Genomic DNA, 20021 nt, shown 5'->3' with positions numbered 1-20021 from the left:
ACATGGTGATAAATTTCTGATCAACACAGCAAAACGTCGCCAAATTGAAACACGAGTGTTTTACATTCCCGTTCGCGACTTATATTTATGCCGAAAAGTAGTCTTGGCATTCAATTATAGAATCAATAGATAGTTCGACAGTGCAAATCCGCTAACGTGATCATTCCCGTAGCAGAAGCGGATTATGTCGCTTGCTGGTCAATGTTACATCTGAGCGACCAAACAGGGGAAGCGAATACCCACGTTTGCCATACGCTCCATGAATTTCTACGAGATTCAATCAGTTCAACACCGTGAATCGGCATGTGTCCATCTCCAGCGCTCAGCGAGGCGATTATGAGGGAATCTGAAGGGTCCAACGCAGGAAGCCGGCGATGGGGAATGTGCCGACCCGTAGGAAATCCATTGATACTAAACCCATAGGGCTTATCAGAGAGAGCCCACAAAACCCGGGCAGGTAGACTCTCGCCTTCCCGTCATTCACACGCGGTATCGGAGGAGAGTGAACCCTATTGAGCCCCACCTGCCTTCCCTCACTTTTTCCGTGAGCCACACTCCGAGACGACATCATAAAGGAAATCTCACCGCGTCGCTCGCTCCATACCGTATCCCCTTCTGCGCCACCCCACAAAATCCCGCTTCGAAGTGAGCCATTTAATCCCGCTCTCGCCACCATCCCTTCGTGAAAAAAAAGCCCATCCACGGCCTAAGGCATGAGCATCGACGACACATATCGGTGATCCACGGAAAATCCTCCCTCTCGAGAGAGCCCTTCCTCGCACAACCCCTTCCTCTCCACAAGCGCACACAATCTCACGGCGATGAGGACAACCCTTTGGACACAAGAGGGGCTCTTCAACCCAAAGGTGTATTTTTTTCTCTCGCCGACAGAGGCGCTCTCTCCGCGGCGACAACGCAAGGGGGGAAAAATCAGCGAACGTCAAGGGCAAAGGGCACTCCATCCTCACCAAGGGTTATAGAAGAGCGATGTTTTAAGGAAGGAACACACAAACCTACTGCTCCTGACCACACCTAAGGATATAGGAGATAGTGAGATGCTTTCGGGAACTTTCCTACACTTATTAGATCGTTTTTATACACTCGCTTTGTTGTTTGTCTACTTGTCCGGGTCAAATCTTTCAACGCAATTTTAACTCACTATCCGATTAGCTATCAAGCTGAAATTTTCAGGATAACTTAGAACCAGATGACAATGAATGAATTTTATGATTATTTAAACTATCTATATTGTTATTAAGAATTTAAAATTCAATAAGAGATTAGTTCAAACAGATGCCACCCAAATCGGATGGCGGCCCTGCGATCATTTAAAAGAACGAGAATGAAAAGTGTGTCAGACAACAAATCTGTATACATCAAAGTTTATTGAAAAATTGATTGAACAAAAATTTACTTTTATTCTTTTTAGTTTGCGATAAAAAAGTTCTTTTCATTAAAATTTATTTTTTCATACCGATAAATCTAGCTTTCTTAGCAAAAGAGGGAAAACATATGATGAAAAATTTCTTAGACGAGGTTCTCGTATTTGGTACGTACTTAATTATATTTTCATAAGTTTAAAGTGTGAGAGTTCCTGCTATGGCACCGAATTATAGACCGGAAAAGCCGGTTAGAAAATGCGCTGCAAATCCCTCATCCCCAACTGACAACGGTCCCTAATATGCTCGTTTAAGGTGGTTACTCATTACATTCTCATTACTCCGCAAGCGCGCAAACCAAAGTTCACCACAACCAGCCAGCGGACAATACAAGAATTATTTTGCGCATTTATCAGAGTAAAGCGTTGCTTGAGTTAGCAGAAGCTTAAAAATAAAATAAAACATTGATAATATGAAATGGAATTTTTTCACAATTCTGTACGTAATACTATTCACACGGAAACTCATTTTTTAAATTTTATCTTGTTTTTACCATTACAAGCAATTTTTTTCCTTATTATGCTGCATATGTCATTATATTTATGATATTATTAATAATAGAATAAGAAGCAAGAAGAAAAACAAAAGTAATTATAAACAACAACCTCGGTGGCGTTGGGGATAGGATGAAGCCCGTCGCACCGTAGGTCGCGAGTTCGATTTCAATCAGGGCTAGATATTCAATGTTTTGACGGTTTCTAATGTTTGAATTGAGTAAAGAATTTTGTTTTAAATGCGCTCAAGTATGACGTCATCATAGAAGATTCCTTTGGGGTTATTCCCATGAAAACTTAACTTTCCCGTAGTCTAACAGTAATGAATATTGCAATGAATGGCTATGGCAAATAATAATGCAGAAAATTTCAGACGCAAAGTAAGCAAAAACGACCTCTACAAAAAAATGCCACGGATGGCTTTGGCGATGGGATTCTGGCGACACAGCTCAGTGGACCAGATCACATGAGGGAGTTTCTCCACCCCGGTGCCCTACGCTTCAAACATCAAGATGAAGAACCCTCTTTTTATGCCATTCCATTCAGACGGGGGTAAAACTCTTTCACGCTCCTACTCCTGGAACTATAGTTGGGACGTATGGGAGGTCTCTGCCGTAGACTTCAAATGTGTCGCCCTTGGCCCAGAAAAAACTTACGACATTTTCAGCATGGAATTTTCGAGTGAAAGGAAGCCATTAGAGTTTCTCTAGTTAGACCTTTAGAATTTTCTTCGTGCAGTAAAATTTTTTTAAAAACAATCCATTCTAACTTAATTTCTTAAACGCGATCGTGATTCCGATACTTATAAGGACGAATTGTTAACTTAAACAAAATTCTTGCACTATGAACGTGTTAGACAAAAATTAAAATTGAATCATTGGAAAAATATCGCGAATGGCTTTATGATGAGAAATTTTGCTCTTGTATTTCGCATCAACCTTCTGAGTAAAACTTTTCAATTATTCCACATAAAAAATTAAATATATTTCAGAACGATCGAAATCAGAAATTCCAATAAGATTCGCCGCGAGACCAAGCTAAAACCCGCCCTCGGTATGCCACGCCACGCCCCTGATGGGGGGGACCCTATCCCTTCCCCTCTCATCCCATCCCCGCGCCCCCTAACCCTTTTCGCCGTCTCCTTTTGCTTGGCCCGCACCCTTTTTTTTGTCGGTTCTCCGCTTCGTCGCGCCGTGTTCATCGCGAGTGGATGCGTTTCCTCTCCTCGCCGGGGTGAGCAGGCCACGCACGCACCCAGAAGGAGAGTGGTGCGGTGCCGGAGGAAGGACGCCTTTCCCGAGAGCCAACGACGGACGAGAGGAGGCAGTCCAAAATAAATAGACTCTCTTTGAGGACTCAAGGGAGGCATGCGGGGCTGGTTGTCTTTCGAAATATATCGGCGCTCACTCCAAAAAAATACTCGCCTATCAATTCCACTCTCTCTTGGGAGCCGTTCAAAGAAACAAAGGATGAGCATGGACGTGAAACAGCCTTGCGAAGGAAAAAATTATCATTGATAGGCAAAAATTAAGCACTCTCAAAGGAGTATGACGCCAACGGCATAGCTTAAAAAAAAAACTTTAAACCCGGCACAAGGGCGAAACGTGGAGGTGAGATTTTCCCTGATTTTCACCACTCTAAAAGCATTTAGAGACAATATTGCACATGTATGGGGCGTCATCCCTAACGGTGCATGAACAACATACGCTATACACCATAATGGCACATCATGCAATCTACGCAAAGTGTAAATTAATAATAAGGCAAGATCGATCGATCGAGAGGCAGTATGCAAACCGATCATTTATCACGTATTGGTAAGGTAAGGGAGTAACAGCGGGGCCAATCGGAAGACACTGAATCGCCGACATAGTTTCGTCGACACAGTAACTGGACTCATTGTTCGTATTCGAAAGAGTTCGAAAGCCGTTTGACGTTAAAACAAATACTTTCCATCACGGCCGTATTAAGCTATTTTTGCTATCGATTTTGGATATCAGATTGCCCAAAAGGTTTCTCTCAGCTTCAAATATTCCAAATCCTAATAAAATGGCACATCAAAGTGTCACTCTAACAGATTGACTGGTACGTTGGCAATTTCAGTGATTACAGCCATACTCATCCATAGGAAAAAAAACTTACTACGCGGACTTTAATGTCGATGCAAAGCGAAGACGCAGGAATGTGAACGGGAGTAATTAGGACCCACAGACAACGAAGCCACGCTAAGCTCTATCCACATCTCATACGCTTGGCAACACATTTTCGAATGATGGGGAAAACTGGATCAAAGGAGCAAAAAAAATTATCACCACGCCCAACCGGCATTTCAAAGCTTTCTATATTTACCCAGCTACGTGCACATGACCTGCGGGGCCTCACAAAGCCAGCCGCAACCAATCGTGGACGCAACCACCGCACTTCAAAAGCGACGTATTCCCAAAAAGACTCGTCTCCTGGACCTGGCAACAATGAATTCTCCCCTTCGCGACGGAAAATAAAACTAAAAGTACCACTTCCGAAAGTCAATGAAAGATGTGATCGAATGAAAAAATATGAGCCTTAAAGGGAACTATAAAACGCAGATCGGCTAGAATACAAAACGAATAGTAGGAAAACACACCGCGTATGATTCCCTACGATGCAAAGAAACATTTTGCTACACTAGACACTTGGCACGATGTTTGAACACAATGTTTGCAGTTGTTTTGGCGTGGTACGTTTATCCTAGTGTTGAGCCAGGTGAACAAGAGGGAAAACCACTCATTCCATTCCATCTACAGAACCAAAATGGGTAGTTAGCCAGAACACGAAATCGTTATAACAAATTGGCGAGAGGAAGGTTGAATGAACTGCTGACACGCAAATGTTATCTAAGGTGAATAAGTAAAAATAATAAACGAAAGAAGGCAATGACATATCCGTAATCGAAAAACCAATGCCCACGTAGCCAAATAAAACAATCTGCAGCGACTCAACTTGGAAACGAAGTTTTAAAACTTGGATTCAATATATTTCATACCCTGATAATAGAGCATGTCAAACCAATATTTTGTCCAGCTGGATAAAGCAGTTGAAGCGTGTTACTGAGATCCTGCTTCGAATCCAGGTCTAGGAAAATAATTCTCCTCAATTGAATTTCCGCACTTGTTATGACACCCGCGAAATATGGCGCTAAAAACCTAAGATCGAAAACCCATATGAAGGCCACGAAAGTACTTCACGCGCCCCGTGAGACCAATAGCTATCATGATTGCAACATTCAGATTATGTGCAAGGAGCGAGATTATTTATTACATTCGGAAAAGAGACAAAGCGATCTCGAAACTTTCGCGAAGACTTCCTTCGCAGGTGAGAATGGTATAATGGATAAGAAGGATGATTTCCTCTCATTCAACAGGGGGAAATTGCCACCGAGGGCGTGCGCTCCTGAAGATGAGATCGGAAGTTGTGCCACGGCACGGGCACACGCAACGAAAGACGTCGTGGCAGCTGGGACGACACTGGATACCGGTTCCACGCACAAAGGACTTATCATCAGCTACCATCTCCGCTTCCTCCTTGCGAAACCCCAGACCGCATTCGTAACATAACGGAGGACGAGCGCGGTTACGCGGCGAAAATAAAAGCAGAACTGCCGCCCAAATTTAAAAAAACACACCTGGAGTCTCTTCCATCACACAAAAAATAAAATCACAAGTTAATCCCCTGTCATTTCCTCAATCACGTCGTCTGAATATCTTCCGACTTCAATGGTCGATTCAAGAAGTCAAAGTAGCTTGTAGAAACGCAGCTTAGCCTTTTACCAACGAGCCAAATCCAAGATTTTTTTAACAATGAGCATTTTGCGAGTGACATATTATAAGACCACGCCCTCTTAAGAGAAAAGGGAGATTTTACGGAAGTTATACCACATAGGACAATGGCGGGGATAGAGGACCTTCAGGCGGAACTCCAGACAACATTCGTAGCATCAAGGAAGAAGAGTCAGTAAATAAAACCAGGGCTGCCGCACAAATGAAAAAAAGACACCTGGTGTCTTCCTCATCCATTAAAAATGAATTTACCCGATAACTCGCTGTTTTTCCTTTACCGGTCTCACGTAGTCTGAATGCATTCCGACTTCAATAGTTGACTCAATAAGTCGTGAAACTTGTAGACATCCAGTTTCTTTATCTAACGAGCCAAAATCAACATTTTTTAAAAAGAGCATTTAAGGAGTGACATATAACAAGACCACACACTTTTAAGAGAAAATGAGGATTTAATTGAGGGTAAACTACATCAAGACATTGGGGGCGATTGAAGAGCTTCAGAAAATCAAGAATGAGCGAAGAAAGTGAGCAAATGGTTAGTTCGTAAGACTGAAGAGTCTTCACTCGTCTCATTACTAATGACAACTTCACAGAGATCAAAATTTCATCATCCTCCAGTTTTTATGTCATCATCCATCCGGAAAAAATCTTACTCGAGAAATTGACATAGAGTCCCGCGAGAGACGCATGCAAGACCGTATGCAAACTGACATGACGTACCGCAGACACGGAGAGAGAAATCGTCACTCAACTGGGGAGATGCTTTCATCGGATAACGGGGGGGTGGGATGAAAAAAAGGGTTTTTCGGCGCAGGGAAACGAGATGACGCAGAAGGGGATGGGGTGGAGAGGGAAACGGTGGAGGGGGGAGGAGAGGGAGGGACTGCATTGCGGGAGAAGAGCAAATGGGAAGGGGTGGAGAACTCTCGCGCCCCCCTGCGCAGAGCGGGAACCACACAGCCTGGATATGCAATGAAGCGAGGTTTTCATGTGGAAAGCAGAAAATAAAGGGGGGCCACCGACCCCTTCCCTCGAGAGACGACCGAGCGAATTTATACGTGGACAGGAAAATTCCACGTAGAAAAAAAAATCATTTCGCCCTTCCTGGACTCGAAACTGGATCCCTCGAATCCGAACCGAGTGTCCACAAATGGCTCCCAGAGTTTTGCAATTACTAGAGGGATACTTCAAGATAAGGCCTCATTTTCAAAGAGGAACACGGGATGGATTGATGACGTGAGAAATGCAAAGAAAGGAAAAAAATGGTAAAGGAATTATAGTAGTGGAAAAAATTAATGCATAACATTCGCAACATAAGATTTTAAAGATTACAACTTTAGCGAGAATTAAAGTTTACGAGGAAAATTGGTTCTTTTTTAAACACTATTTACGTATTTACATGCATATTTCCTAGAGAATGAATCCGTGAAGTAAATTCCCTAGAAATGAGCAGATCGAGAAAAAATATAAAACACGTAGAAAATATAAAATATAAAAAATAAACATGGCCGAGTAGAAAGAAGCATATTTATCGACATAATTCGCACGAGATTAGATTCTTGCAAGGCGCAAAAGCAAAAGGTGAATATACAAAGAGTTGGAAGAAAATATGCAAGATATGCCTAAGAATCTCATATCGGAAGATGAAAAGGAGTTAAAATTTCCCTCCAGCCTGACGCCCGTATCATAAAATAATAAAATAGTGATGGAACAAACTGACTTCTGGTTAATCAAGCGAACACAGAAATTACTAGCACAGGTTTTCGCAAAGAGGTCCATTGCTCCCTAATAGAGTGGAACCTTCACCGCAACAAACAATGGTGGAGAGAGGCGAATGGATAAATCGAAGAGCAGGACATACGTTCTCTATAGCATTTACAGCAAAAATGAAATGGCACTAAGTTCAGAAGGAATTATAATTAGCCTTACCAAGAAACGAAAACAAGACCTATACAGAAAAAAAGACAACATACCTACTCTTTGGGAATAAGAAGCATTCCATAAGAATTATATTTCAAAGCTAAATAAATTAGAACAGGGGAGCTAGTTACTTTGTCAGATATCTGATCAATTGCCAGGAAATTCCATCGCGATGTCATGTATTCCGAGGGAAAAACTGCCAGCACCCAAGTAAAAACAATGATTGCTCAATCTACCTCGATCTATTCGAGCTTTTAAAAAAGCATACAAGAAAAAAAGCAATCGATGTATTAAGAACTGGCACCTTCACTCTAGCCATTCGTTTAAAGAAACGAGCCCAGTAGAATGGTTATGAAGAGATAAAATGACTCGGGAATGTAAAAAAGGTTTATACCGAGTCAAATTTTGTTAGAATCAAAATTGGACTCGGGAATAGCCTTTCTCATACGCATTGAAGCAGGAAAAATTAACACAGCAATATGTTACACTAAATTTAATTATGATTCAAGAGAAAAAACAGATTTCCCATAGTAAAATACTGACTCAAACACTCAATTCTCATTCAAAACTACGTTTTAATACATTATGAAAAATCCTTTATATTTGCATTTTCAAATTCATTTTAAAATACAAATAAATTTCGACAAAGAAATAAAATTAAAATTTAAAAAATAAGACAAACTTCGCCCTTTCCATATTTCGTAAAGGGCTATAAATTTCAAGCGACCAAATAGTTGTACGATGACATGGAAACAAGATTTTGAATCGTTTGTCGTAACATAAACGGCAAGAACAAATTTTCCTATTCCAACGTGAATGCATCATAACCCGAATCGTAAAAATGTTGAAAACTTCTTGACGGTAGGTATTTTTAACGGAGACAGACAAAACACCAATATAAAGAAAGAGAATTCTATATATTTTAAGAACATTTTTGGTTAGTGCGGCATATAATACTAAAGACTGATTATTTTCCGAAAACGTCTTTAGATCCACCAAATTTACGATTAAAAATATATTTCCACTGTTCCCACCGCATGGGTTCCCCATTAAAAAACGTTAGAGAAACTGCTGTCTTGCTGCAAGAACAATAACTGGAATAACAAGCGCAGTAGGCTATTATCCTCGGTTTGATGCAAACAGCGTCGGAGAATTACAGTGAACGCCCTTACTGAAAATAATAAATACCTCTCAATTTTCCAGATTGATGCAATATTTAGGATCACCACAACACTTATAATTGAAATTCCTTGAGGACGTCCACTCCATAAATGTTTATGAGACTGGTTTAAGGAGTTGAAAAAAATAACAATGCACTTCGCTCGCGCCAATGCCAACATGGAGATGAACTGCAGTTATTCTCACGAAAGGAGATACTAACCGATTGACCACAAACGTGATTTATTCGCAGCCTTTACGCGTTTAGCTGACAGAGCTATTTTTATGGTAGAAATATTGGATCATTTGAGCACACTTTGATTTGTAGGGCAAATTAATAATGGTGCTTAAAAATAAGAAAAGAGCTTCACGATTTCCGGTAGTCATGGAGAACATGTTCTCCTCTGCACAGATGATTGCTGAATTAAAACATTACCAGTCATCGCTGCATGAAATATTTTCTCTATATTCCGAGATTCCGCGTGCAAATACTCACTCCTTAAATAACACCCCCGCTTCCCACAGAAAACTGCAAATAGATACAAAATTTACAACTCCACAAAAATACTACATAGTATTTCGCCCGCAATTCCCACTTATTCATCTCATTAGCAATTAAGTCCAACGTAAGAGAAAAACATTTCCGCATTATATTTACTCACCACATAGGGAGGCTATAAGCAAATAGAGGAGAGAAAAAACCAAGGACGCACGATAAATCACCTCGAAGCTTCAAGCGCTATCGCTGAGTCTTTCCCGCACCAGGCAGATTGAGCCACCCTATTCACGGGGCTTAGCTTCGAACGGCCTGCGGCGGTCGCGGATTAAAATTTCACGGGCGCCCGCTCCGTGCCATCGACCGAGGTGATGCGGACCCGAACATAAGTACCAAAACCACCCCTATGCACACGCAACGAAAATTCTAAGCGAATACACAATGCTTACACCTTTATTACATTTCCTCGCATATAGCTACTCACTCAACTAAACCCCCCCCCGTAATTAATTTCATGTATAAGTTATAATAAGTTACACGGTGGCGTCATCATCATCATTGGTCAACAATCCTAGGATTGGTTTGACGCAGCTCTCCACTCTATTCTCCTTTCAGCTAATCTTTTCACACCTACGTATTTCTTCTCTTTCACATCTCTCTTCACTTGTTCCATATATTTTGCGTACCAATTTTAAAATACCTAACGGAAAATAGCTGAACTGGACTCTGCCCATCATACATTCTACACAATGTATTTGAACGTAGACTAACGCAACAACATCATTGGAAAGACAGAGAATTCAGGGGCAGCATGTTTCATGATTTAAAAGAGGCATAAGAAAGCAGGGACAACGACGCATAATTATAATCATTAAAGCTGCAAGACAACGCAAAAAGGTGAGTAACAAGGTGTAAAGAATATTTAAAAAATACCAAGACTTGTCTGTATTGACACTTTAAATTGTAACTCTATTAAAATTCATGAAAGGCGTTACAAAGCGAAAGAAACAATTATTACTAAGTTGCATAAAATTTGCAGATAAGATACTAAATAGTTTAATTGATTATCAAAAATTTCTTAGAATGAACTTTAGATGTGTAGTGCTATAGCGAGTCTCGCGTAACAAGGAGTTTAAAAAAATACCTATAATTATTGCCTTTAACTATTAACACTTCTTCCCGCTTCATTTAAGATATATTCTTCCATTTTCACCTGAGATTCGGATTTATTTTATTCGGGGCTAAATAAATATGCTTTCCTCAAAAAAGAAGACGCCGTATCCTTCGGAATAACACATCGAATTAGAAGTAGGCTTAGCGCCAATGTAGCAAGGGCGATCTTTTCATTTGAGTTTTCACGATATTAGTACCAGTATTTTAATGCTTTATAATACGATAAATAAAAATTTCATGGGCATCGAAATACCTCAAGCGTAAAATTGTTAACGTGTATCACTATCTCCCCTGTCTGCAATGAATAATAGCTCATCAGGGGGACCATGATGTTGGGACCACATGGCTACCACCCACAAACCCTTCCCCTTCGGTCCAACGATCGATCTTCGCACAGGCAAAAGGCCAAAGGTCGCGCCGTGGCCGTTCGACGGTGGTTTTTCCGCGCCTAGGCGAATGGTCGAGGGGGGAGGAGGAGAGAGAAACAGTAGAGATACGAAGAGCGAAGTGGAGGGAGAATATGATAGCAAGGGAGTGGAGTAATGAAGGAGGAAATTTAATTTCCACAGAAACGACTCGATCCTTCCAACCCTTTCCCAACTGCGTAATTTATTCTTGAAAATTTTTATCTTTTTAATTTTGTCCCTATTTTTTCACTCTTGGTTGTCGTCGTCAAATTGACCTTTCCATTAAACATCGAGGAACCACTAACTACCGCGGCATGTAGCATGGGTACTTGAGAATGCTTAAAACGTAACCCACCGCTTACCAAGGCTTCGGGAAGACAAACTGATGCCAGGGTTTGATGAGATTACACTGGAAACATGAAATTTTAAACGAAAGACCCGAGATTAATTTTGGTACTTCCATTCTTATACGACTTTTTCACGTCAATATGACAGGTTTTCGCCGCCTATTCTTCCCTTGGATTCTTTAAAAGAAACAAATACAGGAGTCCCACTCTTTAAAATTTAATGATATTCACGTCAAATTTTATTAGACAGTCGAAGTCAAAGTAATACAAAGAATTGAATAATAGAATGCGATAAAAATCTTCACATGCATTCACGATCAGAGATCTCTCCGTTGTCCTTCGAATAACCAGTGCACTCAGTTTCTCCACAAAAGGTAAAGTACCTATATGTATTTAATAACTCTGGCTAATGAGGTCACTTAAACCATAAAAACAATTCAATAGCCTCAGATACACGAATAGTCATCACAATAATTTCGACTAATTAACCTATCAATGACAAGACACGGCAATTCCTACTTATAAACGGCAGATTACTATTATTTTTACTCTCAACGCACATCTAACAGCATATATAGTAACACAGACCTTAAACCAATAAAAATGAACATGGTCCCAAGGCCTCCTGCTAGCGCGGCACAGGAGGGATTAATTGTCAAATACTCCCAGAGGGGCCACTCATGCCAGATAGGTCGAAGTATAGGAACCAGACGAAAGGTAACCCACGTGTCAGGTAAGAAACACTGTTAGAATACAAGTTGGAAACTCTACCAACTACCTCTTCCCTGAAAACATGGAGTACAAACAAATGAGCCTTGGAAAGTGATCGAACGGGAGCCATCCACAAAGGACTGGTGTCGTTTACGGCAGCGAGGTCGTCAACATGCAAAACCCTTGCAGAGACTTATAATTAACTTCCGAGAAAGAAGAAAAGAAGACCAAGAAGATGGAGAAGAAGTTGGCAGTAATGAATGCAGGGACATGGAATATTAGAACAATGTTGAGGGAGGGTAAGCTAGAAAATATATAAATAGGAAAATAGACAGGGAAATAAACATGGCACAATACGATGTGGGGTGAAAGGATAGGGATGATTACCGGAGTGATGGGTACCTACAGGGTTATCTTTAGAGGTGGGGAGGAATACCAACGAGGGGTAGCTATGGTACTAAGCCGGAAGCTAAGTACGATTGGTAGGTAAAGATCAGGCTAGCGATAAGAATCCTGTGGTAGAAATTGAGGCGTAAACAACCAACCTTGAGGTAGTTCAAGTTTACATGCCCAGCAGCAATCGCATTGAGGAAGAAGTAGATGCCGAGAATGAAGACCTCGATTAAATAATTAGGGAAACCCCGGGTAAAAAACATATCCAAGTGATGGAGGACTAAATGCCTCAGTCGGGGAAGAGAGGGATGGAAACGAAATGGGATAATTTGGATTAGGAAAACCAAACAACCAGGGAGAGAAAGTGGTAGAATTTTTCCGGAGAAACAAATCTTCATCACAAACAAATGGTTCAATCACCACAATTGGCGTAGGTACACAAGGAAGAGACCAAGAGACACATCACTATCGTTTCAGGGTACATGGGGACAGATCAGATAGACTACATCATGGTAAGACAGACGTTTAGAAAGTGTGAAAATTTCGCGCAGCTTCCCTCAAGCGGATGCGGATTCAGATCGCAACCTTATTTTTATGAATGCAACGTAAGATCAGAAAGGAAAAGAGGAAAATCTAGCTGGAGGCAGTTGCTGACCGATGCAAAATATCAGCTCGGATTCGAGAGGCCACAGCGGCAAGTAAGAGTAAACCGACCCATTTTTAAATATTTCATTCGATTTAAACATCTATCGAACAAAATTTTACATGAATAAAATACTATGAATAAATGAGAGGCAGTAACCGGTAAAGAAGGAACGAAAATAAATGGGAACTAAGAGGGAGTAGTAATATGCAGGCACAACACTAAGGTATAGAGCGATAAGTATAGTGAGTGAGTGAGAAGGAGGCGAGAGTTTAGCTTGAGGGATGTGAAGAGAGAAGGGAGGAGAAGGCGGGCGAATGATCTCCAAGCGAATGACATCCATCAGCGTATGCAACTATGCACCTGTTCGCGATATCGCACACACACATACACCGAAACGTATTCTTTACGGGATTTTTCTTACGTTTTTGCCCCGAAATAAAATAAAAACGTTCAATTGAGCGCCACCGAAACCTCTGTGGCAACATATACACAATCCAAATGCGAGGAATAAGGCGAGGCCACCAAAAATTCAATACTACGTGTATTTATTTCCGCTTGCTCTTATTTAATTTGAGCTGCTATGAAGTCAATATAACTACAGTGACTCCTGGAGAGGACGAAAGCAGAGAAAACGTAGTTTTTCATGAGGAGGAATATTGGCAAAGATTGATGAAATGCGGAGCAGGATAGAGTAATAAATGCGGTTCGAAGAGACACGTTTAGTTTTGGGTGAAGTGAAGACAAGACGGAGGGCGGATGGCTTTGGGGAGGCCGTGAGAAGGAAGGGGCAAGGGGAGGAGTAAGTGTGACGAGGGTGCCATGGGGGGGAGAGGAGAGCCCGCCGGTGATTACCCCCGGGAGACAGAGAGACGAATGTTTGGTGGGGACGACGACGGCCCCTTAAACCGAGGGGCAAATTGGCTGGCGCCAGGATAGCACAGCGCCATCGCACCCACTCATTCGGACCGCAGAGAGAATAAAGAGCGCAGTATAAAAAAAATAAAAGCGGAGCAAGCCGGAACAACACGACGACCACGCGGAGGGCGTACAAATAAACCGCTTACGGCTCCGATACATTGAAACGAGCGAAATCCAGCGAGGTCATCAACGGATTTGGAGAAGCTGTTGTCCAGTTTTAGCGCTTCGCAAATCCGGTTCACGTGAGCAGAATGTAGATAAGAGACGTGGCGCCAATGAGCAGTTCGTTTCATACACAAACACGAGGTCCTGCAATGACTCTTGTATGCTGTAAAAAAATCTCTCTCTCAGTGTGGGAAGATGACTACGGATTATACAACATTTAACGTTTTTTTTCAGGCTAATACGGTGTTCAAAAATACGAAAAAAATAATGAGGCGCAAAGAGCGTCATCGCCGGAGATGTTTTTATTCACATCATAGTATTCTGTATTCCTATTCAGACGAGTCCAAGAGGGATTTCAGCCAAATTCCTCACGCCAAAACGGCGAAATATGAAGAGGCTTCATACATGAAACTATTCACCTATAGTTAATATGAATCTTTAATATTGCATCATGTAAAAATAATGTGAATAGAAAAGAGAATATAATGTATTACCTTAACCTCCGAACGCAGTAAACTTTTCAAGAGATTTAGAAAATAAGCACAAGATTACCGGAAAATCAAAAGCAACGTCTAAATAAAAGGCTGGATTGTCAAACCCACGCATCACATCACTCTCAACTCACTTCTCGTAACGGTCTCTAAAGCGGAGAGCATTATCAGCAGTCCGGTGGCATCAATAAAAAAATATGACATCATGGCAGTGAACAGCTTGTGGCGTAGTGTGCTTACGGCCGAGAGATTGGGTGATCACCAGAAAGCGAAGGAACAAGAAAAATTGAACATGACGAAGAAAATGCTGTGCAGCAGATGGTGAAGAATGAACGAGAGAAGAAAAGGTGCGCAAAGAGTGTGGAAAGAGGTGCATTATGATGGCACAGTTTGTCCAGTGGGAAACAAGAATAAATCATAGAATATTACATCCGAGGAGAATAGACACTCTCCTCCGATTCCAACCAGGCTGGGGCTAGAAGCCATCCAACCCGGCATGGAGACATCGAGCCAACTCCAACCCCGTTGAAAGCATGAGAGTTTCGACCAACTTATTCATCGGGATAACCTGAAGTCATTTATAATGTACAATTGACTGATTATTATTATCGCTTTCGCGGCTGATACCATGAAAGAAGTTTCTAGGGAAATTCCATGCCGCGCGTTGCCTCGTATTTTAGGTTGACTATTCGTGAGCCATTGCTATTCACGTCTTAACAAAAATGATCATAACTCCTTCATAACCATTTTTATTTCTACGAAGAAGTGACCAGATATTTATCACGAGAAACTTCGGACTTAACTGAAAACAACAAACAGGCATAATCCCTTAAAAACTCCTATCGGTCAAGTCGCAGGGTTTGATGAAAAAACTGCGTCTCATTTCAAATTTTAAAGCGGAAAAAATTGGAGACTTAAAGCAAAAACGAGGAATAGAAAATTTTCCAGATGAGACAGCTCGACGGGACGCGCTGCTGCTAATTACACCCGAGGCTCTCTCACGGCACGATGACGAGGGAACGTCAGCCAATTACCTCACCAGTTACATCAGCTTCAGACTGAGACGAAAAAGCGGGGGCAGTTTGACGGACGTCTCCAAGTGTGGTCAATGGCAACATAAACCAGCAGTCCACTTAAGCCACATTATCCATTTATACATAAGCCACTTTATACATACGCCATCACGTTTATTACGCCTTGAATACATGCACACTTAACAATCTATTAATTTGCCTTAAGTCTCAAGTCAAATTCTTCAAATTCATCTCAAATGATAATGCCAAGTTTTAAACAGAAGTATAATAGTTATGCTCATGAGAAAGAGACTTTTCGAACTAGAAAATTCACTCGAAAGAGACTCGTTGCATTGAAAAATTCGGACCTTAGAGTTACTGCCCATACACCAACATGCGAAATAACTCGATGATGAAGTCTCCCACACATGGGTGAATTTTGTACGCTATAGTCAGTTGGAACTTCGTCGGGGTAAGAACGAATACTTATAGGACGAAATTTAAGTATTTGACTTCATTGATACGTTAGCTGCGCTCGTGCTACTTTCAACGAACTCGTAACGCTGACGGAATTATCGTGCAGATCTTTCACATACCTTGCAACTATGCATAGCAAACGTTTTAAATGACATGATAGTCTAACTCCCCTTTGAGGGAGCTATTCCCCGATATTCCGCTCACAACCATATCCAACATGTCTATCGCGCGAACTTTCCCAATTCGCATTCCTGCCACCCACCCACATCCAGTTTTCGACTCCATTCTGCACGGAAATCCATCTTCCTCCTCGGTCTGCGCTGCGAAAGGAACTTCCCCTTTCACCCCCTACGACCCGCCACCGACCACTCCCTCCCCCGGTATCTAGCGTAGGCATCTCTTCTCCGCGTTCCCTACAACACCGTTTCCCCCACGTATTCCGAAACTCGCGCGGAATTTTGGCAAACCCTCGGAAAGCAGCCGGGTGCGGGGGAGGGCGCAACACTCACCACGTTCCCTATCTCTCCCATCTCACAATGGACCACACCGAACTGAGCAGGAAATGGACTCACCTGCAAAGACGAAAAAGAAGAATTAGGATAAGAGAAAAAAATAAATGTCAGAAAATTTTTACTTTTTTTCATTCAACAGTGAAACGAATCAATTCCAAATTTATGCGGATTCTGATTCAATCGGATTCTAAAGGAATAACTGTCACTCAAAGTACACACGATAGCGATGGATAAAAATATTTCTCTGTGAAGGAATCACCTCCCTCAAGCGTTTTTTCTTATGAAGTGCTTAACTGGAACGCTAGGAAAAATATCTATTACGGCCTGGTTGTTCAATACTTTGACCGAAACGAGTTAATGTCTAACAAGCTAATGAACGCGAGAATTCACCGTGTAACCACCCTGATGGAGCAAATGCTTCAACCGATAACACAACCTGTTGTAATTTGGTTCACAACACAATCGTATACGTTCCGTTCCGGTCCTATAAAACATTCTTGTATTCACACATAACTCAAACATATTTTTCGTGTAACCAGGCCTTAAAAGGCTTAATTTCCATTCAAACAGAGTCGAGTTTGGCCTTTAATGCTCTTCTGCTAATATTTGGCCATATTCTACGAAATTGCCTTCTAGTGTGCCGAAAAGTGCCGTAAAGTTTTTCGGTTCTCGAGGGTGTGCACTTGGATAAAAAATGACAGCTGGAAGCATCTCACCTTATAAAGTATTCGAATGAGAATTAAAGAGTCAAGAAATCAAAAAATCGAATTCACATATCACTAATTCAAACAATAACGACTTCAGAGAAAAAAACATCAGCCTCATTGAAAATATTAGTGTGTACACGGCAACCCTTAAGTTAGGCACGCCACTCTTCGCTTGAATGGGTATGATAAGTATTAATCGATATACGGCACAGGGCATCACGAAGGTAGCAGCAACGAGAGCGAGAATTCTCCGGCGAGGCCCGTTGCAATGGGGGTTGCAGGGGGGAGAGGGTGGCTGGTTCCCTAGCAGCGTGGGCGCGCGGCGGCGTGGGTGTGAAGGGAACGGCGAGCAATTTGAAACGTGGGAGCCCGAATTCGAGAGATGGGGAGGCAGAAAAGGGGGAGGCGGGGGAGGGAAGTAGGAGAGACGAAATGACTTTTCTTTTGGCGTGACGTTTGGCGTGAGCCGAGCAAGGAGGCTCGGGGCCTCGACCTCATATTGTGCTCCCTATTCCCGTGAAATGTCAGTTTGAGGAATCGGCGGGGGCCCTTTTAAAAAGGGTTCCGAATATTTAAAACAGAATTAAATACTTACAATTAGACGGCATCAAATAAATCGACCTTTGTCTTAGCTAAGTTTAAGTAAAATTGAGGACGAGTTTTTTTTTCAATTTACACACCCTCAATTATTCAATTACGTCCTTGAAAAGTTTCACAGTAGCCCTGATTACATAACGATTTATTTTTAAGCATAAATGTCTCAATGTGGGGAAATAAAGTCCTGCCAGAATGTATTCTACATTAAAATCAGGAAGATGGGTTCTTAAACCAAGCCCGCATCGTCACAGTAAATAAAATATAACGAGAGTGGAAGAAAGGCTACATCTTTCCACAGCATAATATCTTTCTATTTGATGAAGCTAGTCACCTTTTGAACTAAAGCTAATGAAATACTTGATATATCCAATTATATAAATGAAGAGGAGCGTAAACTAAGGTCGAAAAAAAAACACTGGATAAAAAATATAAATTTAAATTTATTTTTAAGGACAAGCACTTAACACTCTTGTCGAAAGCATTTTATTCTGGTTCCTACTTTCAATTTCCGTTATCATGACGGGCTAGGAGTGAGGGGAGTTAATTTGGGGGCGGGGTCTTTCAGCTTCCCCCGTGAGCGCATGGAAAATAGGATTATAAGAAATGGTATTAGAGGACAAATGTAGCCTTGGAACTACTGAGGGGGTCCCATCTCTAAATTCGGGAAATACATGGCATTTTCAAGTAAACTTCATGATACGAGGTATAGTCCTAGGATTAATGAGAAACAAAAATATCTCATTTATTTAAGTATACCGGGACTAGCCACGGTGATAACTTTTACGGAGTCACCCGCAATGCAGAAATTGTGCGAAAAATCCATAGAGGAAAAATAAATCGCCTTGACCGGGATTCGAACCCGGATCCCTCGATTTCCGCATGTAGTACACAAATTTCCACAGGGGAGATTGACGCCTCGGTAGCTTAACTGGCTAAAGCACTCGGAAATCGAGGGATCCGGGTTATGGATTTTTCGCACAAAAATATCTCACACGGCAGTGAGTTTAGCGCCACTAAACTGTGGCTTAAACTACAAATGATGCTAATATCCATGAAAAACTACCACAGAACTCGAACGCATAAACTGCAGTGGTATTCAGGAAAATAAATCCATTAATGTGGACCAAAGCGCAGGACACCAACATTCAACCACACAACACACTAGTGGAGCTACTGCTACTACTATTGCTACCAACGAAAACTGACTAATCCGATACATACGACCTCATTATCATCGAAAGGCGTCATATGAAATAATTTACAGAATGATTTTAACGAAAGGATGGATTAAAGCAGGTTCCAACAGTATAGTCGCAGCTAAGCGTTCTGAAAGAATAGAACGGGTTTCAAGGCTGGGGATGCGGCCGAGGACGCTGATGCAACCAGAACGAAGGCAAGGTAACGGCTTTGTTTGTTATGCGTGGCTCCGATGCGGAAAGCGCCTTCAGCTAAGCCTTCCATCGAACATTGTCCAGGCTTCCAGTTCTCGACCGAATTCCAGTTCTCTGTCTCATCCTCCAATGCCCGCTGCATCAGTTACGAATTAATTGGCCTCAGAGAAATTCCAGGACAGGGGCGGATATTTCAGAGGTGGATAGGAGATGGTTGAAGAGACATTAAATGGTAAATGGATAGTAAATCACGCTAGTCAATCGGTGAACGTAGATAATTAGAAAACTAGAAAAGGGGCATTATAAATGGTTAAATAGAAGAAACGAATATGAGAGACGAAAAGTTAAAAATGACCATCTTGTTTCAATCAATGTGGCCAGACAAGACTGTTTCAGAGTAAATGGAAATCACAACAAATTTTAATTGATTATAGTTGAAACTTCATCTCTCTCCGTTGACTGACACTTCAATCACAAGAATATGAAAAGGCACCTCACCACAAGGCCAACATGAATAGGCACCCTTATCCCGAGTACGAGCCAAGAATAGGCCAACATCGTCTATCACTGGGCAATTTTTTAATCCATTTTAACACATCACGCTTAACAGAAGTAGCAATGACTGAATTCAAACACCTCAGTAGCATAAGAGTTCATGTGAAAACCGCTGGGCTTTACCGGGCTTCGAACTCGGATCTCCATATTCTCCCTCGGGTATGCTCCCATTTACAACACCAAAACTTAATTCTCT

The 20021-nt window shown here is 41.6% G+C and overlaps 1 protein-coding gene across 10 annotated transcripts in view; it reads right to left on the bottom strand.

Annotated features, from left to right (window-relative positions):
* LOC124159528 (rho GTPase-activating protein 23-like) overlaps positions 1–20021 on the bottom strand; it is a 653624-nt gene that overhangs the window by 280765 nt on the left and 352838 nt on the right. Inside the window, exon 1 of one of the 10 annotated variants that reach the window (XM_046535400.1) lies at positions 16573–16628. The exons of the other annotated variants lie outside the window; for them this stretch is intronic. Within the exon in view, the coding sequence (XP_046391356.1) occupies positions 16573–16593 (21 nt within the window). The 5' untranslated portion in view covers positions 16594–16628. Of the gene's footprint in view, positions 1–16572; positions 16629–20021 lie in introns of those variants that run through there. 10 annotated transcript variants of the gene reach the window in all.

The sequence above is a fragment of the Ischnura elegans genome, chromosome 5, assembly GCF_921293095.1.
Source record: "Ischnura elegans chromosome 5, ioIscEleg1.1, whole genome shotgun sequence".
Classification (NCBI taxonomy): Eukaryota; Metazoa; Arthropoda; class Insecta; order Odonata; family Coenagrionidae; genus Ischnura; species Ischnura elegans.
This window is presented reverse-complemented; position numbering and strand designations above follow the sequence as displayed.